The sequence below is a fragment of the Heteronotia binoei genome, chromosome 14 (genome assembly GCF_032191835.1).
Source record: "Heteronotia binoei isolate CCM8104 ecotype False Entrance Well chromosome 14, APGP_CSIRO_Hbin_v1, whole genome shotgun sequence".
Classification (NCBI taxonomy): Eukaryota; Metazoa; Chordata; class Lepidosauria; order Squamata; family Gekkonidae; genus Heteronotia; species Heteronotia binoei.
In genome coordinates, this window is record NC_083236.1 from 70146404 (window position 1) to 70170055 (window position 23652).

The window sequence follows — 23652 nt, forward strand, 5'->3', positions numbered from 1 at the left end:
AACACTGTGTCACACAGTGGCCAAAAACCCCAGGTACCATCAGGAGGTCCATCAGTGGGGCCAGGGCACTAGAAGCCCTCCCACTGTGACCCCCCTAAGCACCAAGAATACAGAGCATCACTTGCCCCAGACATAAGAACATAAGAGAAGCCATGTTGGATCAGGCCAATGGCTCCTCCAGTCCAACATCCTGTGTCACACAGTGGCCAAAACCCAGGTGCCATCAGGAGGTCCACCAGTGGGGCCAGGACACTAGAAGCCCTCCCACTGTTGCTCCCCACAAGCACCAAGAATACAGAGCATCACTGCCCCAGACATAAGAACGCAATGGAAGCCATGTTGGATCAGGCCAATGGCCTCTCCAGTCCAACACTCTGTGTCACACAGCAGCCAAAAAACCCAGGCGCCATCAGGAGATCCATCAGTGGGGTTAGAAGCCTTCCCACTGTGCCCCCTCCCAAGCACCAAGAGTACAAAGCATCACTGCCCCAGACACAGAGTTCCAACAATACGCTGTGGCTAATAGCCACTGATGGACCTCTGCTCCAGATTTTATCCCTGGTGTGGGATGCAGCAAAGGGGGGCTTGAGGAACAGTCAAAGCAGAGAATCTGGGCCAAGGGAGGGGGCAATTCCTCAGGGACCAGCAAAGCAAAGCAGGGGCCAGAATTGGCATTGGGGTGTCCTAGACTGGCCCTCTCCAGATGCCTGGGGCAGCCTCTCGAGGCAGCAGCTGGCACTGTGCCCCTCATCTCCCTGACCCCCCTTCCGCATCCCCCACAGCCACCCACGCTCTGCTGCAGCCCCAGGGAGAAGTGGCCGAAGGGCTCCACGTCTTGCCCCTCCTCGTCCGGGACTCGGGGCAGCCCCCACGGGAGCAAGAGCAGCTGCTGAACGTCTCCGTCTGCGCCTGCAACGATGCGGGCTCCTGCCAGGCCCGTGCTGCTGCGGTGGTGGGCACCGTGGCCGGCCTCAGCTTCGGGGCCCTGATGATCATCTTGGGCAGTGCTGCCCTACTCCTGTGTAAGTGTGTGTTGGGGGGAGGCTGCCCCGGCTGAGCTGGATTCGAGGCTGATCCATACCAGGTGGGCGGAGTCGGCGCTGAGCCCGCCCTGCCTGGGGCCGGAGAGCCCGCTTTTACAGCTGGCAGAGATCAGCTTTCCTGGGGAAAATGGCTGCTCGGAAGGGCGGACTCTAGTCTCGGGCATTGGACCGTACTGAGGCCCCTCCCCTCCCCAAACACCACCCTCTCCTGGCTCCAAAAAGCCAGCTGGGGGGGGCAGTGGGGGATAGCAGGGAAGGCAGGAGCTCGGCCACGCCTTTCACACCTTCCCCTGGGGAGGGATGTGGCTCAGCGGTAGAGTATCTGCTTGGGAAGCAGAAGGTATTACGCCAATTATAGGTTTTTGGAATTGGATTTTGGTAAGCAGGAGGTCCCAGGTTCAATCCCCGGCATCTCCAACTAAAAAGGGTCCAGGCAAATAGGCATGAAAAACCTCAGCTTGAGACCCTGGAGAGCCCCTGCCAGTCTGAGTAGACAAGACTGACTTTGATGGACCGACGGAGGGGGGGTCTGATTCAGTAGAAGGCAGCTTCATAGGTTCTGTTATTAGGGGAGGGCTGGTGGCTCAGTGGTAGAGCATCTGTTTGGTAAGCAGAAGGTCCCAGGTTCAATCCCCGGCATCTCCAACTCAAAAGGGTCCAGGCAAATAGGCGTGAAAGGCTTTAGCTTGAGACCCTGGAGAGATGGACCGAGGGGGTCTGATGCAGTAGAAGGCAGCTTCGCTTCAGGTGTCCCTGTGTTCTGCTGGCAGTGCTGGCGTTGCTGGTGGCCGGCTTGGAGCACTCCCGCCGCTGGGCCTTCCGCAAGAGCCTGCTGGGGGGCTCCTCCCAGGACGACTTCCGGGACAACGTCCTCAACTACAACGAGCAGGGAGGAGGTGAAGAGGACCAGGTGAGGCAGGGAGGGGGCAAGGGCAGGGGCCTGGCTGGAGCACCATCCCAAGCGAGCCACCCCTGAGGGTGCCTGCCCCCCCCCACAGGCCCCTTCCGGCTCAGGCCCACCCCCAAGGCACCCCCAGGAGGTCTGGTCTGCCGCTGGAAGGTCCCTTCTTTTTGCAGGACGCCTATGACATCAGCCAGTTGCGCAACCCAGATCTGCTCTTCTCCGCTCCCTCCCCCTGGGCCAAGCCTCCCCTCCGGAAGGACCACCCTTACAGCTACAGCCTGCCTCCCTGTCCTCGCCGGGCGCCTGCTGGCCCTTCGGACATAGAGGACTTCATCAATGAGGTAAGCCTGGGCTGAAGGGGGAACTGCTAAGGGCGGGGAGCGAGGGGAGACAGCTTTCCAGCTGCTCCAAGTGTGGCAATCCTGGCTCTGTGGATCGATTGCGCAGTCCCCTTTGGCCTCTGGACAGAGCTGCCAGGTAGTTAGTTCTGCTCGCTCGGGAGAGAGTGACTGTCCAGTCCAACTGGTTTTCCTTCTCCAGCGGGAACAGGAGAGATACAGAAGGCTAAGTAGAGAGAACTCCCTTTCCAAATCACCGTTCACTGGAGTCTTTAAAAAGAAACGGGATCAGGTTTAAGTGGAATGAACACTGTCCCACCCCCACCCCCCAGCAACAAAACACACACAACACACAACTGTGTAGGTATGTTATGGAATTTCATCTAACGTTATCTATACTTTTAAAATCTTACCTCTGTATGAACTAGAGCATACTTAACGTAAGAGCCACATCGAATAAACGTCAGATGTTCGAGAGCCACAAAACATGAACACCAGATGTTTGAGAGCCACAAGACAGCAAGGAAGGTGGGTGGGAGGGAGAGGTGGAAAGAAAGCAACTTTTAACTTTAAATGCTTTCTCCAAGCCACCAGCTGGCTTGGCTTGGAGGAGTGATTGAAAGAGAGAAATGCCTTCTCCAAACCAGCTGGCCAATGGGGCAGTGGAGGCTTCCAGAGCCACACGATCTGTGGGAAAGAGCCACACGTGGCTCCCAAGCCGCAGTTTGGCCACCCCTGAACTAGAGAAAAGAGAAAAAGAGAGTGGAGCTTGTTCAGCTGCAGGACTGTGACCCACGACTCCTAGTCTCTGTGGCAGGGCATAATCCACAATCCCCTTGGGGGGAAAAGTTATACACGTGTCCCTGGATGCCACAGACACAAGGGGGAACAGCGGCCAAACACCCTGAATAAGTATGGGAACACTCTATGGGGGGTGTTTGACCAGGGCCCGCCTTCAGTGTCGTCCCCCCCAAATCTCCTGCCTTGCAGGGTCTGGAAGCCGCAGATGCAGACCCCGGAGTGCCTCCCTATGACACGGCCCTCATCTACGACTACGAGGGGGACAGCTCGGCCGGCGGGTCCCTCAGCTCCATCCTCTCCAGCTCAGAGGACGACGATCAGGATTACGACTACCTCAAGGAGTGGGGGCCACGCTTCCGGCGCCTGGCGGAGCTTTACGGCCAATGAGCAGCAGCCACGGGGGTGGGAGGGGGGAAGAGACAGCACATGGGCCTCCCGGGTGCCACGGAAAAGCCCAGGACACTTCACCAGCGACCCCAGACGGACTGCAGCAAATCCTTTTCTCCTGGGGCCCTGGCTGGGTATGAAACCAGCCTCCCTCCCTGCCGGCACAGCCCCAGAGAGCCCTCCAGGCCACAACCCCTGCAATTGGCAAACCTGAAGCAGACCCCTTTGGGGGCCAAGACCAGGGCCTGGTGGGGGGGAGACTTGATGTTCTCGGGGGGGCAAAAAACTGGTCAGTGTACTGCAAGAACAGTGGATCAACACCACCCCCTGCCCAGAAATGGGGCTGGAACTCAGGGGAGCAACCCTCCTCTTATCCAGGCAACAGAGAGCAAGGCCATGAAGTGACCGACTGCAGGGGGATAGGATACGATAGGATAGGACAGCTGAAAAAGGACAGATCCAGACACTAGAAGGGAAGCCAAGGGGAGGCGGAAGACGGCAGATTTAGATCCCGCCCTTCTGAATCAGAGACTCAGAGCGGCCTACCATCTCCTTTCCCTTCCTCCCCCACAACAGACACCCTGTGAGATGGGTGGGGCTGAGAGCTCTCACAGCAGCTGCCCTTTCAAGGACAACCCCTGCGAGAGCTCTGGCTGACCCAAGGCCATTCCACCAGGTGCCAGTGGAGGAGGGGGGAATCAAACCCAGTTCTCCCAGAGAAGAGTCCGCGCACTTCACCACTACACCAAACTGGCTCTCACAGGTAGCAGGAAGAGGAGAAAGTGGTCCTCAAAAGGGGAGTGGGTGGAGGACAGGAAGCAGGCTGGGAAACATGTAGGACAGATACGGGGGAGGGGGGGAGGCTCCAGCCATGAGCTACACTGCAGGGAGGGCGCACCTCCTTTCAGGCCACTGGGGACAGAACAGCCGTTGCCAGGTCTCCAGCAAGCCCTGCCCAAGGGGGGTATTTGTGGGCCCTACTGGGGTGTGTTTGCTAGGCAGACTAAAGCAGGTGGGGAGGGATATTGCAGAAGATGCCACCCCCCGGAAGACTGGCAGGGTGCGGGAAAGAGAAGGACAACGACAAAGGAAAGACTCGGGTGCCTTTGGCCTAGTCAGAGTGAGGGTGGCAGCTGAAAATAAAGACATGAGAAGCGGATGAACTAGAAACAGATGCTCCAGTTTATTAGCCTTCCTGCTGATGCCAGAATCATTGCTGGGGTGGGCCCTCTGCCCCTGCACAGCCATGCTCCCTCCTTCAAGAGGAGCGGGGGCTCCACTTACACCTTCACAGACACACCGGATGGAGCCAGGCACACAGCTGCCCTGCTTGGACGTGGGGCGCCAGGGTGCTCGCGACAGTTCCCTGCCCCACAGCCTTGGGTGCGACACAGTCACCGGGGGGGGGGCTCCCCCCCACTACATCCCCTCTGCTGGGCTGTCCTGGGATTCAGGCTCTGGGAGCAGCTTCATCCGCAGCTGGGAGTCAGAGGAGCTGTGAGCGCCCAGCATCTTCTTGGTGGCCGAGACAAGCCGAGCGTAGCTGGCAGGATCGTAAGCCCCGTCTCCAGGCCGGTGCCGGGGAGAGAGCAGGGGCAGGTGGTCCTGGTGGCCTCGGGTGGAACGGAAGAGGGGGGGCCGGTGCTGGCTCTCCCCGTCGCGCATGGAGTCTGGCAGGGGCCTGCCACTGGTCTCGGGGAGCAGCATGATGCTCAGCACCGACAGGATGGCGAAGGAGGCAAAGACCACGTGGTGCAGGAAGAAGCCGTGGCTGTTGTGGAGCTCCATGAGGGGGGCGACGGCTAAGCCCACCGTGCTGGCGGCCAGGATGAGGCCCAGCCCAGCACCCCTGGAGAGGGAGGGGGGGAAGAAAGACCATGACCCCCGGGGAAGCTGCAGCCCCCTCTTCTCTTCCCTGCCTGTCAACCTCCCGGCTTGCCTGGGCTTCCAGCAGGCAGGACAAGCTGCAAATCCATGAGCAGGAGCTTCAGTTTGCTCCAGGAAGGAAGGAAGCCTGGCTTGGGTGGGGAGGGCAGCCCCGTTCCAGCCTGGCCAGTTCAGCAGGGCTGTTCTCACCTGACCACCGTGGGCAGGACTTCGCCGGCAAAGAGGATGCTGAGGGCTGTGACGGCCTGCGAGGTGAGGATGCCCAGGACGGAGAACGCCAAGATGAGCCAGGCCTTCAGGTCTAGAGGAGAGGAGGGCAGATCTTGAACTCACGCCCCACACATCCTCCTAGGCCAGCTGGGCAGAAGCACAGCGAACGGGGGGGGGGGGGGGTGGAAACTCAAGCTATGAGGCCAAACCACATGTGCGGTTCCTGCACCCGAGACAACCAGCAGGGTGAGGGTGGGGGGGAAGGAAAGCTGCTTTGTACACAGGAAGGGTGACAGGAAGGAGGAACACTGCCTCATGGCAGTCAGCTTGCCAGCTCCAGTGAGGAAATACCTGGAGATTTGGGGGTGGGGCCAAAGGAGGGTGGAGTTTGGGAAGGGGTGGGGCTTCAAGGCCACTTTCCATCGAGGCCAGTTTCTTGAGACGGAGTGATATCACTGGGAGGTCAGTTGTCATCAATATTCCCTCTAAGCTGAGTGTGAGCTAGCTCACAGGTTTTTAGCCTACGGCTCACACATTTTTGTCTTAGCTCAGGAAGGATGACCCCAGAGCACACTCATTTCTGCAGCAGCCAAAACCCCTGCTCACCACTTTGATGCCAGCCGCTCACAAAGCGGGACTTTTGCTCACAAGACTCCACAGCTTAGAGGGAGCACTGGCTGTCATCCCAGGAAATCTCCAGCTACCACCTGGGGGTTGGCAGCCCTACGTGGCAGAGCAGGGGGAGCCCATCTCCCTGGCCAGAGCCCCTTCACAGCTGCTTCCACCCTCTCCCCGGAAGCCCCGTGACCCGCCCCCTGCCCCTCCTTACACTGCAGCAAGGCCAGCAGGAAGAGGGCGGAAAGGCCCATGAGGACGGTGCTCATCAGGAGGACGGGCCGGCGCCCAAAATGGTCCACGGTCAGGCAGAGGAAGAGCAGAGCCACCGCCTCCCCGCTGGCCTCCAAGAAGTAGGGGAGGTAGAAGTGGGGCGGGTAGGGAGTCAGGTTGCGGGTGAAGCAGTGGCGGATCCCGTTGCCGATGAAGCTGAAGGGGAGACCACCGTCAGAGCTTTTGCACCTCAGGGCCAGTTGCGAGAGGAGCTACGGCTCTCGGGGTTGCGGGGAACCCACCTCCCCCAGGCACATGGCGGCCTAACTGCGGCTGCCGGACTCCGTGGGTCTAGCCCCCCCTCCATCCCCTGCCACGCCTTTGCCAGGTGCTCACGCCGTGAAGCCCAAGATAAGGCTGTTCCTCCAGATGACGCGGCTGCAGAGGACCTCGCAGAGGTGGTGGAACTGCGGCTGGGGCACCTCTTCAGCCGGGCTCTGATGCTCTGGGGAGAGAAAGGGAAGGGGGCCGTTTCAGGTGACCCCTCGTGTGGGTCTGTGTGCAGAAAGGGCCACTGAGTCGCTTCTGGTGACCCCCCGTAGGGTCTTCAAGTAGGGATGGCAGTCCCCAGGTGGGGGCAGGGGATCCCCTGGTTTGGAGCCCCCGCCCCGCTTCAGGGTCATCAGAAAGCTGGGGGGGGGGGCGGGGAATGCCTGCTGCACACTCCATTATTTGCTATGAAGACCGATTCCCATAGGGGATAATGGAGAATAGATCTGTGGGTATCTGGGACTGGGGGGAGGGGGCTGTTTTTTGAGGTAGAGACACCAAATTTGCAGCATAGCGTCCTGTGCCTCTCCTCAAAACACCCTCCAAGTTTCAAAAGGGTTGGACCAGGGGGTCCAATTCTATGAGTCCCAAAAGGAGGTGTCCCTACCCTTTGTTATTTCTAATGGAGGGAAGGCATTTAAAAGGTGTGTGGTCCCGTTAAATGTGATGGCCAGAACTCCCTTTGGAGTTCAATGATGCTTGTCACACCCTTGCTCCTGGTTCCGCCCCCAAAGTCTCCTGGCTCCGCCCTCAAAGTCCCCAGATCTTTCTTGAATTGGACTTGACAGCCCTCTCTTCAAGGCGAGCGACCAAGAGGGTAGTTAGCCATGGCCTGCCTCAGCGTCCCAAGCCTGGACTTCCTTGGGGGTCTCTCCCATCCCAGGGCTCGTTGGGGCTGACCCCACCCAGCTTCTGAGATCAGAGGAGATGGGGCTAGCCTGGTCATCTAGGTCAGGGGCCCTCTCGAGCCAGGCTGAGCCCTCCGGCCTCCAGTGTGCCCTCTAAGCTGAGTTCGTGTGAGCTGGCTCACACGTTTTTGTCTTAGCTCAGGAAAAATGGCCCCAGAGCAAACTAACGTAAGCAGCAGCTCACAGCCTCCATGCCAGTCGCTCACCAAGTAGAATTTTTGCCCACAAGACTCCTCAGCTTAGAGGGAACACTGCTGGCCTCTTCCTGCAGCTAGCCGTTCCCAGGAACCAACTTGACATTCCCCCTTCAGCTGCTCTTCACCCACCAAGTGAGATCAGAGACCGCAGCTGCGGCCAAGAGAGCTCAGCTCTTGCAGGGCAGGGCCTCCGGTTGCACAAGGAAGAGCCCGGAAGGAGGACGCTGTGGGCCACGCCCCGAGGGCATGCGCTAGGCTTGGTCTGCCTGCCTTTGGGGGGCAGAGACCTCGTGAGGGACACCCAGAGGGGCAGTGACAGGGAGAGGCAGCGGGGCTGGGCTGAGGCCCCTCCACCCCAAGACACGCAAAGCCCCTTCCGTCCTCACCGGCCAAGAGGTGCTCTGCAGTGTAGAAGTCTTCCTCCAGAGACACGCCGTTGCCCTCCGCCAGGCTGCGCAGGGCCCTCCGGCCTTTCTCCAGCTGGCAGGTGGCCAGGAGCCAGCGGGCTGACTCCGGGAAGAGGGAAGGGCACCTGGGAAGAAAGAGGTGGCACAGGACAGCTCACCTTGGCACTCTGCCCGCCCGCCTGCCTGCCGGAAAGGCACACCAGATGAGAGACGGGGGCAGGCAGAGGCAATGCCAGCTGCCTTGGCAGGGGCTGCTTTTCACCCCCACTGCTTCACAGAGGCCCGGTTGCCAGGGGTTGTGGGCCCACCCCACTTAACGGATGCCACCTCTTTGCTTCCTCAATTGAACTGAATTTGCACAAATAGTCACAAGGCTGAGATGATGCAAACTCTCCAGCTACAGAACTGGTGCCGCTAACACAGCTCTGCATCCCCTCTTCTGCAAAAGGTGAAGGGGGAAGGTTTTCCGGCATGGAAGTTTCAAGGGGAAGCCCTTCCTGGTCTGTAGAACAGCTGGATTTGAGTCCAGAAACATCTCAGATTCAAAGGAGAGTTTCAGGTTCAGGCGGGCAGCTGTGTTGGTCTGCAGTAACAGAACAAAGGTCTAGACAAGCACCGTTAGGACCAGCAAAGTTTAATTCTGGGATTTAATGCACACTTCCTCAGATACACTGAAGCAGACTTCTTGAAGCCTTGCATAGAAATAAAGGCAAGGTGTGAGGGGGGAGTTGCCCGGAAGGGCTAGTTAGAGTCGAGATGCACAAGGAACTGAGCAATAACTAGAGATAGGACTGGTTGAATGCAGTTGGTAAGACCTATAGATAGCAGCAAATTACCATACAGAGAATAAAGAGTTAACAATAGAAGTGAGAAAGTTGAATTCTGGGTATGAGCAAGAACTGAGTGACTTGGCACGTATAGTGAGATAAGATCCTGATATTTCACTACATATCCTAAGTCACTCAATTCTTGCTTATAATCAGAATTTTGGTGTAGTGGTTAAGTGTGCAGACTCTTATCTGGGAGAACCGGGTTTGATTCCCCACTCCTCCACTTGCACCTGCTGGAATGGCCTTGGTCAGCCAGAGCTCTCTTATCTGGGAGAACCGGGTTGGATTCCCCACTCCTGCACTTGCACCTGCTGGAATGGCCTTGGGTCAGCCAGAGCTCTCTTATCTGGGAGAACCGGGTTTGATTCCCCACTCCTCCACTTGCAGCTGCTGGAATGGGCTTGGGTCAGCCAGAGCTCTCTTATCTGGGAGAACCGGGTTTGATTCCCCATTCCTCCACTTGCAGCTGCTGGAATGGCCTTGGGTCAGCCAGAGCTCTCTTATCTGGGAGAACCGGGTTTGATTCCCCATTCCTCCACTTGCAGCTGCTGGAATGGCCTTGGGTCAGCCATAGCTCTCTTATCTGGGAGAACCGGGTTTGATTCCCCACTCCTCCACTTGCACCTGCTGGAGTGGCCTTGGGTCAGCCAGAGCTCTCTTATCTGGGAGAACCGGGTTTGATTCCCCATTCCTCCACTTGCAGCTGCTGGAATGGCCTTGGGTCAGCCATAGCTCTCTTATCTGGGAGAACCGGGTTTGATTCCCCATTCCTCCACTTGCAGCTGCTGGAATGGCCTTGGGTCAGCCATAGCTCTCTTATCTGGGAGAACCGGGTTTGATTCCCCACTCCTCCACTTGCAGCTGCTGGAATGGTCTTGGGTCACCCATAGCTCTCTTATTTGGGAGAACCGGGTTTGATTCCCCACTCTTCCACTTGCAGCTGCTGGAATGGCCTTGGGTCAGCCATAGCTCTCTTATCTGGGAGAACCGGGTTTGATTCCCCACTCCTCCACTTGCAGCTGCTGGAATGACCCTGGGTCAGCTGTAGCTCTCGCAGGAGTTGTCCTTGAAAGGGCAGCTTCTGGGAGAGCTCTCTCAGCCCCACCCACCTCACAGGGTGTCTGTTGTGGGGGAGGAAGGGAAAGGAGATTGTGACTGCTCTGAGACTCTGAGATTCAGAGCATAGGGAGGGATATAAATCCAATATCTTCTTCTTCTTAAACTTTGTTGATGTGAAAGGTGCCACTGGGCTCAAACTTAGTTCTTAAATCTCAATGGGTGTTTTCGCACTTACGTTTTACTGGCGCGAAGACCCTCCTCACGCCGGCGGATCTGCAGTGATTTCGCACTAGAAGCGCCGGCGCAGCCCAAAGAGCCGGCTACTTCCGTCGCTAAGCCAGCGCAAACGGAAACCGCCAAGAAGCAGGAAAACGTTTGCGCTGGCTTAGCGACGGAAGTAGCCGGCTCTTTGGGCTGCGCCGGCGCTTCTAGTGCGAAATCACTGCAGATCCGCCGGCGTGAGGAGGGTCTTCGCGCCAGTAAAACGTAAGTGCGAAAACACCCTTTGTTAACTCTTTTATTTGTACGCCAATTTGCTGCTATTCACGGGTCTTACCGACAACTTTAATCCAATCCTAGTTCTACTTATTGCTCAGTTCCTTGTGCATCGCGACTCTAACTAGCGCTTCTTGGCAACTCCCCCCTCACACCTTCTCCCTATCTCTATGCAAAGCTTCAGGAAGTCTGCTTCGCTGAATCTGAAGAAGTGCGTGTGCACACAAAAGCTCATACCCTGGAATTAAACTTTGTTGGATCTTAGAAGAAGGCTGCAGATTTATACCCCGCCCTTCTCTCTGAATCAGAGACTCAGAGGGGCTTAGAATCTCCTTCCCCCACAAGACACCCTGTGAGGTGGGTGGGGTTGAGAGAGCTCTCCCAGAAGCTGCAAGTGGAGGAGTGGGGAGTCAAACCCGGTTATTAGAGGTGCCTTTGGAGTCAGACTTGGTTAATGAGTTTTAGGGGTTGAGCTTTTAAGTTACCAGCAGGCAGGGGGAACGTTCTTCCTCCACAATTGCTACTATCTGCTAGAGGCACTGAGGGCTGAACGGGATGTGGAGCTGGTGCCCCCCCCCCATGAGGCAGCAGATGATGGGAAAGTCCCCCCCCCCACCCGCCGCCACCACCGCCTGAGACCCTGGAAAGCTGCAGCTCATGAGAAGTGGCAATGCTGGCTAGACAGAGCGTGGCTCAGGGATGGGGAAAGGCAGCCTCCTTGGTTCAGTGATCACAGACACAAGAACATAAGAGAAGCCATGTTAGATCAGGCCAATGGCCCCTCCAGTCCAACACTGTGTCACACAGTGGCAAAAAATTGTTATATATATATATAAATTTTTCTATATGTGTGTGTGTGTATATATATATATATACACACACACACACACACACACACTGTGGCTAATAGCCACTGATGGATCTCTGCTCCATATTTTTATCTAAACCCCTCTTGAAGGTGGCTATGCTTGTGGCCACCACCACCTCCTGTGGCAGTGAATTCCACATGTTAATCACCCTTTGGGTGAAGAAGTACTTCCTTTGATCCATTTTAACCTGTCTGCTCAGCAATTTCATCGAATGCCCACGAGTTCTTGTATTGTGAGAAAGGGAGAAAAGGATTTCTTTCTCTACTTTCTCCATCCCATGCATTATCTTGTAAACCTCTATCATTTCACCCCGTAGTCGACGTTTCTCCAAGCTAAAGAGTCCCAAGCGTTTCAACCTTTTTTAATAGGGAAAGTGTTCCAGCCCTTTAATCATTCTAATTGCCCTTTTCTGGACTTTCTCCAATGCTATAATATCCTTTTTGAGGTACGCCGACCAGAACTGCACACAGTACTCCAAATGAGACTGCACCATCGATTTATACAGGGGCATTATGATACTGGCTGATTTGTTTTCAGTTCCCTTTCTAATAATTCCCAGCATGGCGTTGGCCTTTTTTATTGCAAACGCACACTGTCTTGACATTTTCAGTGAGTTATCTACCATGACCCCAAGATCTCTCTCTTGGTCAGTCTCTGCCAGTTCACAACCCATCAACTTGTATTTGTAGCCGGGATTCTTGGCCCCAATGTGCATTACTTTGCACTTGGCCACATTGAACCGCATCTGCCACGTTGACGCCCACTCACCCAGCCTCAACAGATCCCTTTAGAGTGCCTCACAATCCTCTCTGGTTCTCACTACCCTGAACAATTTAATGTCATCCGCAAACTTGGCCACTTCACTGCTCACTCCCAACTCTAAATCATTTATGAACAAGTTAAAGAGGATGGGACCCAGTACCGAGCCCTGCGGCACCCCACTGCTTACCGTCCTCCACTGCGAAGACTGCCCATTTATACTCACTTGCTGCTTCCTATTACTCAGCCAGTTTTTGATCCACAAGAGGACCTGTCCTTTTACTCCATGACTCTCAAGCTTTCTAAGGAGCCTTTGATGAGGAACTTTATCAAAAGCTTTCTGGAAGTCAAGGTAAACAACATCTATCGGGTCTCCTTTGTCCACATGTTTGTTCACCCCCTCAAAGAAATGTAACAGGTTAGTGAGGCAAGATCTTCCCTTGCAGAACCCATGCTGAGTCTTCCTCAATAACCCGTGTTCATCAATGTGCCTACTCATTCTGTCCTTGATAATGGTTTCTACCAACTTTCCCGGTATTGAAGTCAGACTGACTGGCCTGTAATTTCCCGGATCTCCTCTGGAACCCTTTTTAAAGATGGGGGTGACATTTGCTACCTTCCAGTCCTCAGGAACGGAGGCAGATTTCAATCAAAGATTACAGATTTTTGTTAGAAGATCCAGAAGTTAAACTTTGAGTTCTTTCAGAACTCTCAGATGTATGCCATCTGGACCTGGTAACTTATTAGTTTTTAATTCGTCTATCAGTTGTAGGACCTCCTCTTTTGTCACCTCAATCTAACTCAGGTCTTTCAACAAGAGTGATGCTCCCCAAACACTGCTGAATCCACAAAGTTGCCTTAGAGCCAGTTTGGTGTAGTGGTTAAGTGCGCAGACTCTTATCTGGGAGAACCAGTTTGATTCCCCACTCCTCCCCTTGCACCTGCTGGAATGGCCTTGGGTCAGCCATAGCTCTCGTAGGAGTTGTCCTTGAAAGGGCAGCTTCTGTCAGAGCTCTCTCAGCCCCACCTATCTCACAGGGTGTCTGTCTCCTGAGAGCCAGTTTGGTGTAGTGGTTAAGTGTGTGGACTCCTATCTGGGAGAACCGGGTCTGATTCCCCACCCCTCCACTTGCAGCTGCTGGAATGGCCTTGGGTCAGTTATAGCTCTCTTGCAGAGCTTGTCCTTGAAAGGGCAGGTTCTGTGAGAGCTCTCTCAGCCCGACCCACCTCACAGGGTGTCTGTTGTTGGGGGAAGGTAGTGAGCTGCTCTGAGACTCTGATTCAGAGAGAAGGGCGGGGTATAAATCTGCAATTCTTCTTCTTCTCTCGAGGTGGCCAAACTGCAGCTTGGGAGCCACAAGTAGGTCTTTCACATATGCTGTGTGGCTCTGGAAGCCCCCACCACCCTGCTGGCCAGCTTGGAGAAGGCATTTCTGTCTAATTCACTTCTCTAAGCCAAGCCAGCTAGCAGCTTGGAGAATGCATTTAAAGTTGCCTTCTTTCCACCTCTCCCATCTATTTGACTTCCTTCCTGCCCTCAAGCACCCGACGTTTATTCTATGTGGCTCTTACGTTAAACAAGCCCCCCCCCCAAGCCTTATACTGAATCAAACCAGCAGAGGCTCTTCCCCCAAGCTATGGTCCCTCCCCAATGTGAACACGCGAAGCTGCCTTGTATTGAATTGGACCACAGGGCCATCGAAGTCCATCTTGTCTGCTCAGACTGGCAGGGGCTCTTCTCCAGAGCCTCAGGCTGAGGAAGAGCCTCCACAGCATCTCCTGCCCAGTCCTTTTCAACTGCAGTTGCCAGCATCTGAACCTGGAGCCTTCTGCACACCAAGCAGATGCTATCCGACCGAGCCACAGCCTCTGCCCTGGTCAACTCAATCCAGCAGGAGTGTAAGGCCTCGCCTGCCCCAATGTCACCAAAACAGCCTTGGAGTCTCCTGGTGCACCGCATAGCCCCGCGCAACCCTCCGTGATGTAAAATCCTGGCCCACGGTGGGGCACCCTCTCTACCCTCCGCCCCGCCCCCACTGGCTTGCAGCCAGTCCAACTGCCTCGCCCCTCCTGGAGGACAGCCAGAGGGTGTTCGAGGGGTGCTGAGCAAACATCCTTGGCTGGAGTGCTGCCCTGGCACTTCTGTTCGTCTGTTCTGGGAGAGACTCTCAAGCCAGCCGCAGTCCCACACTCACTTTCAGTTGCGTCCTGAGGACTTGCGCAACGTGAAGTGCAGAGAGGAAGGTGTGGCTATTGCAACACGGCCGGGACACTGTGGACTCAGAGAGCAAAAGCAGCCAAGGCCCTGGGTGTCCCCAGGCACCCAGCACAGACCGTGCCCACTTCTCCTGGGCCTCACAACCACCCACTCACCCCAGGAAGCCCATGCTCTTTATCATCAGGCCCCACAAACACCCCCGGCCTGCCTGCTCCTTCTGGATTTTAAGCTCCCTTTACTGGGCCCTGTGGCGCAGAGTGGTACAGCTGCACTACTGCAGTCCAAACTCTGCTCATGACCTGAGTTCGATCCCAGCGGAAGCTGGTTCAGGTAGCTGGCTCAAGGTTGACTCGACCTTCCCTCCTTCCGAGGTCAGTCAAATGAGTACCCAGCTTGCTGGGGGCGAGGCGGGGATGTGTAGATGACTGGGGAAGGCAATGGCAAACCACCCTGTAAAAGTCTGCTGTGAAAACGTCGTCACCCCAGAGTCGGAAACGACTGGTGCTTGCACAGGGGACTACCTTGACCTTTTTTACTGGGCTGCAGGAAGTCACAGCAAAGCCTGACCAGGAACAATTCCCTCTAAGTTGAACTAGCTCACAGTTTTTTAGCTTCCGGCTCACACATTTTTGTCTTAGCTCAGGAAGGACGGGCCCAGAGCAAAATGATTTGTACAGGAGCTCACAACTTTAATGCCAGTAGCTCAAAAAGTATAATTTTTGCTCACAAGACTCCCCAGCTTAGGGGGGCTCGACTATTTCTTCAGGATGCCGGGCAGAAGGGCTTGCTGCAGCTTCCCGGAAAGACTAAAGCAGGGTGTCGAACTCATTTGTTATGAGGGCCGGACCAGACATAAATGAGACCTTGTCGGGCTGGGCCATGTCAGGCCGGGCCTTATGTGCACCTATTTAAGATTGGGCAGCAAAGCTATAAACTTTGTATCTCTCCCATGTGATCCTGGGAACTGGGCAAAGGAAGCTCAGGCTCTTTCCTTCCCCAGGGGACCAGGAGGAGGAGCCTCAGCCAATAGAAGGAAGAGAGGCTTGGCTCAGTAACTCCACTGTGCTACTGAGAGAGCCTAGCAAAGCAAGCTATCCCTCCCCACCTCCCTCCCCTCTCAGCCAATGGAGAAAACAGAGGCTTTGCTGTAGCTCTTGTGCAACTGAGCAAGCCTTGCAAAGCAAGCTGTGATGCAGAAGGAAGCCAGAGAGAGGGAGAAGGAAGCAGATGACAGCCAGTTGCTTGGCACCTGATAGGAGCCCTCCAGGGGCCTGATTCAGCCCCCGGGCCACATGTTTGACAACCCTGGGCTAAAGCATGGGGTGGGATTCGCTCGAGGAGGGACACAACTGTGGTGAGACACAAACAACTTGATGCCGCTAGCTGCACTAGCTCCTTTCAAAGAGCCCTGTGCCCGGCCCTCTTAGCGCCTACAAGCTGACAGGCACACTTACCAGCAGCAGAGAGCGGGCAGAGCCAGCCCCACAGTTATCACCCCCTGCAGGAGCCGCCACTCCTTGCAGGCCACGGCCAGCCCCGGCAAGAGCAGCTCCCCGAACACCCAGCAGAAGCCAGCCCCCATGGTGACGATCAGCCGGTGGGGAGGGTCGCACAACTCCAGCCCTGGGGAGGAAGGAGAAAGAAGAAGAAGACTGCAGATGTATACTCCGCCCTTCTCTCTGAATCAGAGACTCAGAGCAGCTCACAATCGCCTCTGTCTTCTCCCCCCTGAGAGCTCTCACAGCAGCTGCTCTTTCAAGGACAACTCCTGCGAGAGCTCTGGCTAACCCAAGGCCATTCCAGCAGCTGCAAGTGGAGGAGGGGGGAATCAAACCAGGTTCTCCCAAATGTGAGTCCGCATACTTAACCACTACACCAAAATGGCTCTTTAGCTTTTCCTCTCTGGGAAGTTGCCCCAAGCCCAGCTTCCTGAAGAAAAAGTCCAGCCCAAGACTCCCTCTGAGCTGTCGAGTCTTGTGAACACAAGGAGAGGCAAAACCACTCCAGAGGGGAGGGGAGGTGGGGGGGAAGGGTCAGGGCAGGCAGGGAAGTCGCTTCCGATGGAGGAACTGGAGCCCTGTCAGTTGTAGGAACTGGAGCCAGGGCGCACCTGAGGGACGAACAGGATTTCCCAAGGTCTAAGCTTGCAAGAGTCAAAGTTTCCTTTGTCTGAAGAACACAGCTTTGGCTCTCGAAAGCACCTCCCCCCAAAAAACCTCGCGGGTCTTGAAGGTGCAACGAGACGCTGCAGCCCAAGGCGGCTGCCCGCTGAAACCCTTTGTCAGATTGTGAGTACCAGCACGGAAGCCGCACGGGTACCCTTTAGGGCACAGGAAGCATCGGTCAGCCTGTGCTGCTGCTGTGCCAGTTCCTTTGCCAGCCGGCTGCCTGTTTACACTGACTGCCAGAGCCTGAACGTGTTCCCGGCCTGCCTTTCCCGGCTCTGCCCACATTTCCTCATTCCCAAAGGAGGGGGGAGGGAGAGCAAACAACCAGGAGTTCTCCAAGAGCCAGGCTCTCTTTCCGCTCCTTGCACTTGCACACCGGGGGGGGGGGGAGGGTGCAGTTTACTTATTTATTTATTATTTATCGATTTGATTTATATCCCACCCTGCCCTCCGAGGCAGCCTCAGGGCAGTTTGCCTTGCCTGCCTTCCCCTGCAAAGGAGCAAGTGGCCAGCAGCACATCTGCGTGCAGGGTGCCAGGCTAGTAGCCGGCACAGCCACAGAAGCACCTTGGAGGAGCCCTGCTTCCAACCCCAGAAGCTCTGGCCGGAGCAAAGAAGAAGATTATGATATTGGATTTATATCCCACCCTGTACTCTGAATCTCAGAGTCTCAGAGCGGCTCACAATCTCCTTTCCCTTCCTCCCCCACAACAGACACCCTGTGAGGTAGATGAAGATATTGGATTTATATCCCACCCTCCACTCCGAAGAGTCTCAGAGCGGCTCACAATCTCCTTTCCCTTCCTCCCCCACAACAGACACCCTGTGAGGTAGATGAAGATATTGGATTTATATCCCACCCTCCACTCCAAAGAGTCTGAGAGTGGCTCACAATCTCCTTTCCCTTCCTCCCCCACAACAGACACCCTGTGAGGTAGATGAAGATATTGGATTTATATCTTGCCCTCCACTCCAAAGAGTCTCAGAGCGGCTCACAATCTCCTTTCCCTTCCTCCCCCACAACAGACACCCTGTGAGGTAGATGAAGATATTGGATTTATATCCCACCCTCCACTCCGAAGAGTCTGAGAGCGGCTCACAATCTCCTTTACCTTCCTCCCCTACAACAGACACCCTGTGAGGTAGATGAAGATATTGGATTTATATCTGGCCCTCCACTCCGAAGAGTCTGAGAGCGGCTCACAATCTCCTTTCCCTTCCTCCCCCACAACAGACACCCTGTGAGGTGGGTGGGGCTGAGAGAGCTCTGACAGCAGCTGCCCTTTCAAGGACAACTCCTTCAAGAGCTCTGGCTAACCCGAGGCCATTCCAGCAGCTGTAAGTGGAGGAGTGGGGAATCAAACCTGGTTCTCCCACAGAAGAGTCCGCACACTTAAGAAGACTGCAGATTTATACCCCGCCCTTCTCTCTGAATCAGAGTCTCAGAGCGGCTCACAATCTCCTTTACCTTCCTCCCCCACAACAGACATCCTGTGAGGTGGGTGGGGCCGAGAGGGCTCTCACAGCAGCTGCCCTTTCAAGGACAATCTCTGCCAGAGTATGGCTGCCCCAAGGCCATTCCAGCAGGTGCAAGTGGAGGAGTGGGGAATCAAACCCGGTTCTCCCAGATAAGAGTCCGCGCACGTCACCACTACACCACACGGGCTCTCTGGCTCCCCTCCCCCTGGAAGCTGCAGAGGCCAGCAGGCACCAGCCCTTCTGTTCAAGCCAAGCAAGGCTGTAGATGTGTGCAGTGAGCGCCTGACTTTGGTGCCAGTAAGAGATGGCTCCCTGCTCTGGGGCACGGCCAAGCGAGGGTGTCTTCGTTTCCTGCCGGGCTCAGAGGACCTCTCCTGCTGGTGGGAGGTTGACAGCCTGTCCCAGAGGCCAACGGCCTGTCCTGCCAGTGTCTGGGGGGGGGGCACTCACTCGCCACATAGAGAGACAGGAAGGTGCCCGCCAGCATGGCCCCAAAAAACAGCCGCAAAAGCAGCAGCATGATGTAATTCACGGCCAGCGCCACAGCAACGCCCAGTGGGATGGAGAGCATCAGCGAGAAGAGGAAAGCCGCCCGACGACCAAACCTGGAAATTTAAAAGATGATGATGATACTGGATTCATATCCCACCCTATACTCTGAAACTCAAAGCAGTCACAATCTCCTTTACCTCCCCACACCACACCGCACCACAACAGACACCCTGTGAGATGGGTGGGTCTGAGAGGACTCTCACAGCAGCTGCCCTTTCAAGGACAACTCTGCCAGAGCTATGCATGCTAGCGCAGGCCATGCTAGCAGGTGCAAGAAGAGGAGTGGGGAATCAAACCCGGTTCTCCCAGATAAGAGTCTGCACACTTAACCACTACACCAAACTGGCTCTCAGGAGACGGACACCCTGTAAGGTGAACGGGGCTGAGAGAGCTCTGACAGAGGCTGCCCTTTCAAGGACAAGTCCTACGAGAGCTATGGCTGACCCAAGGTCCTTCCAGCAGCTGCAAGTGGAGGAGTGGGGAATCAAACCTGGTTCTCCCAGATAAGAGTCTGCACACTTCACCACGACACCAAACTGGCTCTCAGCACCCTTCTCTTCCCTGTCCCAAGAGCTCTCTGGCCTTCATTCCCAGAAGGGGGTGGGAGATGCGCCCCAAGCGGCTGGGGACAGGACTGCCTCCCCCACTGCCTCACAATTACTTGTCAGCCTTCAAGGGGCCTCCCCCTCCCACCCCGCCATACAGACCCTCCTTAAGGGGGGGCAACAAAAGGACAGGGTGGAGCTCCGCCCGGTGCTCAGGCCAGCCCAGCCCTGGGCTCCTGGACGACTGAACTGGCAGAGGGCAAACCAGCGCCCAGGCCTTGTGGGGGGAAGGTGGGCAGCAGGCAGGGAGCCCCTGCAAAAGGTCCCAGGAAGGGAGATGCTAGAAAGGTAGGGTTGCCAAGTCCGACTCAAGAAATATCTGGGGACTTTGGGGGTAGAGCCAGGAGACTTTGGGGGTGGAGCCAGGAACAAGGGTGTGACAAGCACAACTGAACTCCAAAAGGAGTTCTGGCCATCATATTTAAAGGGATCAGGCTCCTTTTAAATGTCTTCCTTCCATAGGAAATAATAGAGGGCAGGGGCACTTTCTTTGGGGGCTCATAGAATGGGACCCCCTGGTCCACTCTTTTTGAAACTTGGGAATTGTTTTGAGGAGAGACTCTGGATGCTATGCTGAAAATGTGGTGCCTCTACCTCAAAAAACAGCCCCCCCCCCCCGGGAGCCCCACAGATCAGTTCTCCATTATACCCAAATCGACCTCCATAGGGAATCACGGCGTGCACAGCAGACATTTCCCTCCCTCCTCCCGCTTTCTGATGACCCTGAAGGGAGAGAGCCTCCAAACCGGGGGATCCCCTGCCCCCACCTGGGGATTGGCAACCCTATAAGGGGGTGGCCTACCTGTCACAAGAGGCGCCGAAGGCCACGTAGCCGAGGATCCAGCCCGAGAGGTGGGTGGTCTGCTCTAGCGGCACCTGCCACTGCTTGGAGCACACGAGGTCCCACTGGAAGGGAACAGGAGCCGGTGAGACGGCAGCAGGGGACCTCAGACGGCCTTTGCACGCCGCCCTTCCTCCCGGGGGACCCAAGGCGGCTTCCACAGCGCCTGGCCGTGGCCACAACAGGCCCCTGCGAGGAAGGCCAGGCTGAGCGCGAGGCTGGGCCCACTGGAAGGGAACAGGAGCCGGTGAGACGGCAGCAGGGGACCTCAGACGGCCTTTGCACGCCGCCCTTCCTCCCGGGGGGGGGGCCAAGGCGGCTTCCACGGCGCCTGGCCGTGGCCACAAGAAGCGCCCTGCGAGGGAGGCCAGGCCGGGTCCCCTGCCCTCCCCTCCCCTCCCGTCGGGGGGACCTGGGTGACGAGGGTGGAGCGGAGGCCGGCCTCGGGCAGGGCGTAGTAGTCCCAGCCGCGGGTGCAGGGCGCGGCGGTGCGGCTGCCGTTGTGCGGGCGCGGGGGGGTAGCGGTAGAGCAGGCAGGGGCTCCAGGCGCCGTGGGGCCCGCGGGGCAGGGCGGCGTCGAGGAGGCGGGCGGCGGAGGCGTTGCGCAGGGCCGGGGGCAGCAGGGCCGGGTCGGGGCGGCAGCGGTGGGGCGGCGTGGCCGAGAGCAGGAGCCCCGCAGCCAGGCCCAGCGCCAGCGGCACCGCCGGCAGCCCCGAGGCCGCGGCCACCAGCCGCCCGCGCCGCCCCAAGCCCCCCGCCGGCCCCAGCAGCCGCCACTCGAAGGCCATGCGCCGCGGGGAAGGGAAGGGAGGCTGCCCGGAGCGCCGTCGAGGGCCGGGGCCACTGGCTGCCTCCTCCCTCCGCCTCCTCGGCTGCCGGGTCTGTTGGCTGCTGGGGAGGCCCGGCCCAGGCGCCCCGCCCAGCTCCCACCCCGGCCGCCTCCGCCCTTCCGAGGTGCTTTCTGGAGAGAGCCGCTCCGGGAGGCAAGCGGCCTCCTGCCTGGGCAAAGTTGCTGCCTTGCCGTGCCCTGGTGTGGCCAGACGGAGTCGCAGCTGGGCTCCTCAAGGGCCTGCCCTCTGGCCAGCTCATGCAAGCACAGTGGCGAGCGGCACATCTCCCACCCACATGCTCTGTTGCGTGCTAGGCTGCCTTCTGCGCTTCCTCCCTGGGGGAGGCCAGAGCAGGAGTTGCGGGCAGGGGTCCACCTCTCCATGCACTTCAGAGGAGGAAAGGCCAGTGGCTCAGACCGATGTCCTCTGGGCACAGAGCAGGGGGAAGTGGGGGTTTTGCATTGTGCAGGGGGTTGGACTAGATGGCCTTTGGGTTCCCTTCCAGCTCTGTGTTTCTCACGTGGAACAGACTGGCAGCCAGTCTTGCCCAAGAGGCTCTGGCAGTGCCAGTCAGCCACCTGTCCCTCCTGCAGACAGGAAGAGCGGAGCAGGGAAGGCAAAGCCTTCCCCTCCCTCTGCTGTTGGCTCGGCAGGGCAGTCTGGGAGGGAGGGGGAAGACAGCGGGGAAGGAGGCTGCGGGGATCCTTATGGCTGTGACTATCCTGCCTTGCACGTCACAGATTGCTCACCGCTGCTCTCTGCAGTGGTTGTCCAGTGCTCTGACTCCATTATAGAGGGGGGGGGGTGCTTTCCTTCTGGCTGGACCTTCTCTCTTCCCCCCTGAAGTTTTTGGCTGATGGGGAAAAAAGGGGGAAGTCCCCCCTCCTCCAGAAATATATATATTTCATAAGAACATAAGAACATAAGAGAAGCCATGTTAGATCAGGCCAATGGCCCATCCAGTCCAACATTCTGTGTCACACAGCAGCCAAATATATATATATACACACACACACACACACACACACACACACACACTGTGGCTAATAGCCACTGATGGACCTCTGCTCCATATTTTTATCTAACCCCTTCTTGAAGGTGGCTATGCTTGTGGACGCCACCACCTCCTGTGGCAGTGAATTCCACATGTTAATCACCCTTTGGGTGAAGAAGTACTTCCTTTTATCCGTTTTAACCTGTCTGCTCAGCAATTTCATCGAATGCCCACGAGTTCTTGTATTGTATTTCAATGTACAGTTCGTCCTGGGGTTCCACTGGGGTGCGTTTTCCTGACAGCGGCCATTCAAAACCTTCGATCCTGGTGTTTCCCCACATTCCAGAAGTGACGCTGGGAGGTTTTCCTGCCGTCAGCCCTGATCGGCTTTGAGAGGACACTGCCGTCTCACCAGCCAGCTAGTCCTTGCTTGGAAGGGCCCTTAAACGGCATCTAGCCCAGCTCTCTGCTGTGGACAGGAAACCCCAGGTCAGTCACTGGGGAAGGAGAAGAGAAAGTTGTGGTCTTCATTGGCCTCTGAAAAAGCTTCCAGTGTGAAAAATTATGTGCAGCAGCACGCTTGGAAATAGCATCGAAACGGAAATCTAAGTCATTATCAGTAGCTGATTGGCAAGTAAAAGTTCAGAAAATGCGTGTGCGAGATAAAATCAGGGATTCTTTTAAAGCAACAGGACTCAGAGCTGTATGAGTCCACTTTTTCTACAGTTTGGTTCCCATATTTAGACTATCTTTCCTCGGACAAACTTTATGCTTTTCAACTGGAAGTGATTAACATTATCTATTGAATGTAAGTCTTTAGTTTAATTTTCTTTTGGAATGTTAAAATTGCACAATATGTATTGTAACATATATAACATAATCTGTATTGTAACGTATACATATGTGTGTGTGTGTGTATATATATACACACACACACATATATTGGCCACTGTGTGACACAGAGTGTTGGACTGGATGGGCCATTGGCCTGATTCTCTTATGTTCTTTAACTTTCCCTCCAGCAACAATGATGGTTTCTGCATATATTTCCTGGGTTCTTAGCATTGTTAAGGCACATCCCTATATCAGAAGATATATGTATAATTTTATTTGTAGATTTTTTTTTTTTATATTTCATGTCTCAAATAAAGATATTTATTTTCAAAAAACCTTCCGGTACTCGGGGACAGCTCAGGTGACACTGCTGATGAAGAGTTTGCCGCTGGCTGAGGGACTAGCCTGGGCTATGGGCATGAGCCCTTTGTGGAGACAGAAAAAGAAACCCTTGGAAAAGCACTGGGAGAGCGCCTGGGCAGCCATGTGATGCTCTCCCCTTTGTGATGGGTGGGGGGGGGAGACATCTGTCAATCAGCAGAGGTCCTCCTTGAAAGTGCTGGCCAATCCCCGCCCACACAGGGGCAGGACTGGTTCTGGGAAGCCACCAGTGGTGTGTTTCAGGTGCAAAGGTGTCCCAGCCGGCCAGGAACTGGATAGAAGCCAGCCTGAGGAGCAGGCCTGGTGAATAAGGCAGACCTTCTGCGGTTCCTTTGCCTTCTCTTCCAGCCTCCCTCCCACACTTCCATGGGACTGGCAAGCAGACCTGGCTGTCTTCTCTGGGGCAGCCCTCCACATTGAGCAGCTGTATGAGGGCTGCGGAGTGCTCTTGCAAAATCCCAGATGCTTTGAGTCACAAACGTTCTTTCCCCTGATGAA

At 56.2% G+C, this 23652-nt stretch overlaps 2 protein-coding genes across 2 annotated transcripts in view; one reads left to right on the forward strand and one right to left on the reverse strand.

Annotated features, from left to right (window-relative positions):
• CDH15 (cadherin 15) overlaps positions 1-3502 on the forward strand; it is a 28639-nt gene extending 25137 nt beyond the window's left edge. Inside the window, exons 11-14 of the mRNA XM_060253570.1 lie at positions 783-1022; positions 1814-1953; positions 2121-2288; positions 3276-3502. Of these exons, the coding sequence (XP_060109553.1) occupies positions 783-1022; positions 1814-1953; positions 2121-2288; positions 3276-3473 (746 nt within the window). The 3' untranslated portion in view covers positions 3474-3502. The remainder of the gene's footprint in view (positions 1-782; positions 1023-1813; positions 1954-2120; positions 2289-3275) is intronic.
• Positions 3503-4632: 1130 nt separating this feature from the next.
• SLC22A31 (solute carrier family 22 member 31) lies at positions 4633-20909 on the reverse strand. Its single transcript, XM_060253929.1, is given in 10 exon segments — positions 4633-5322; positions 5550-5661; positions 6400-6614; positions 6795-6903; positions 8220-8365; positions 15925-16093; positions 18568-18722; positions 20077-20180; positions 20528-20612; positions 20614-20909. Coding segments are annotated over 10 exon segments (1815 nt in total). The 5' UTR covers positions 20904-20909; the 3' UTR covers positions 4633-4892.
• Between the last annotated feature and the right edge of the window lie 2743 nt (positions 20910-23652).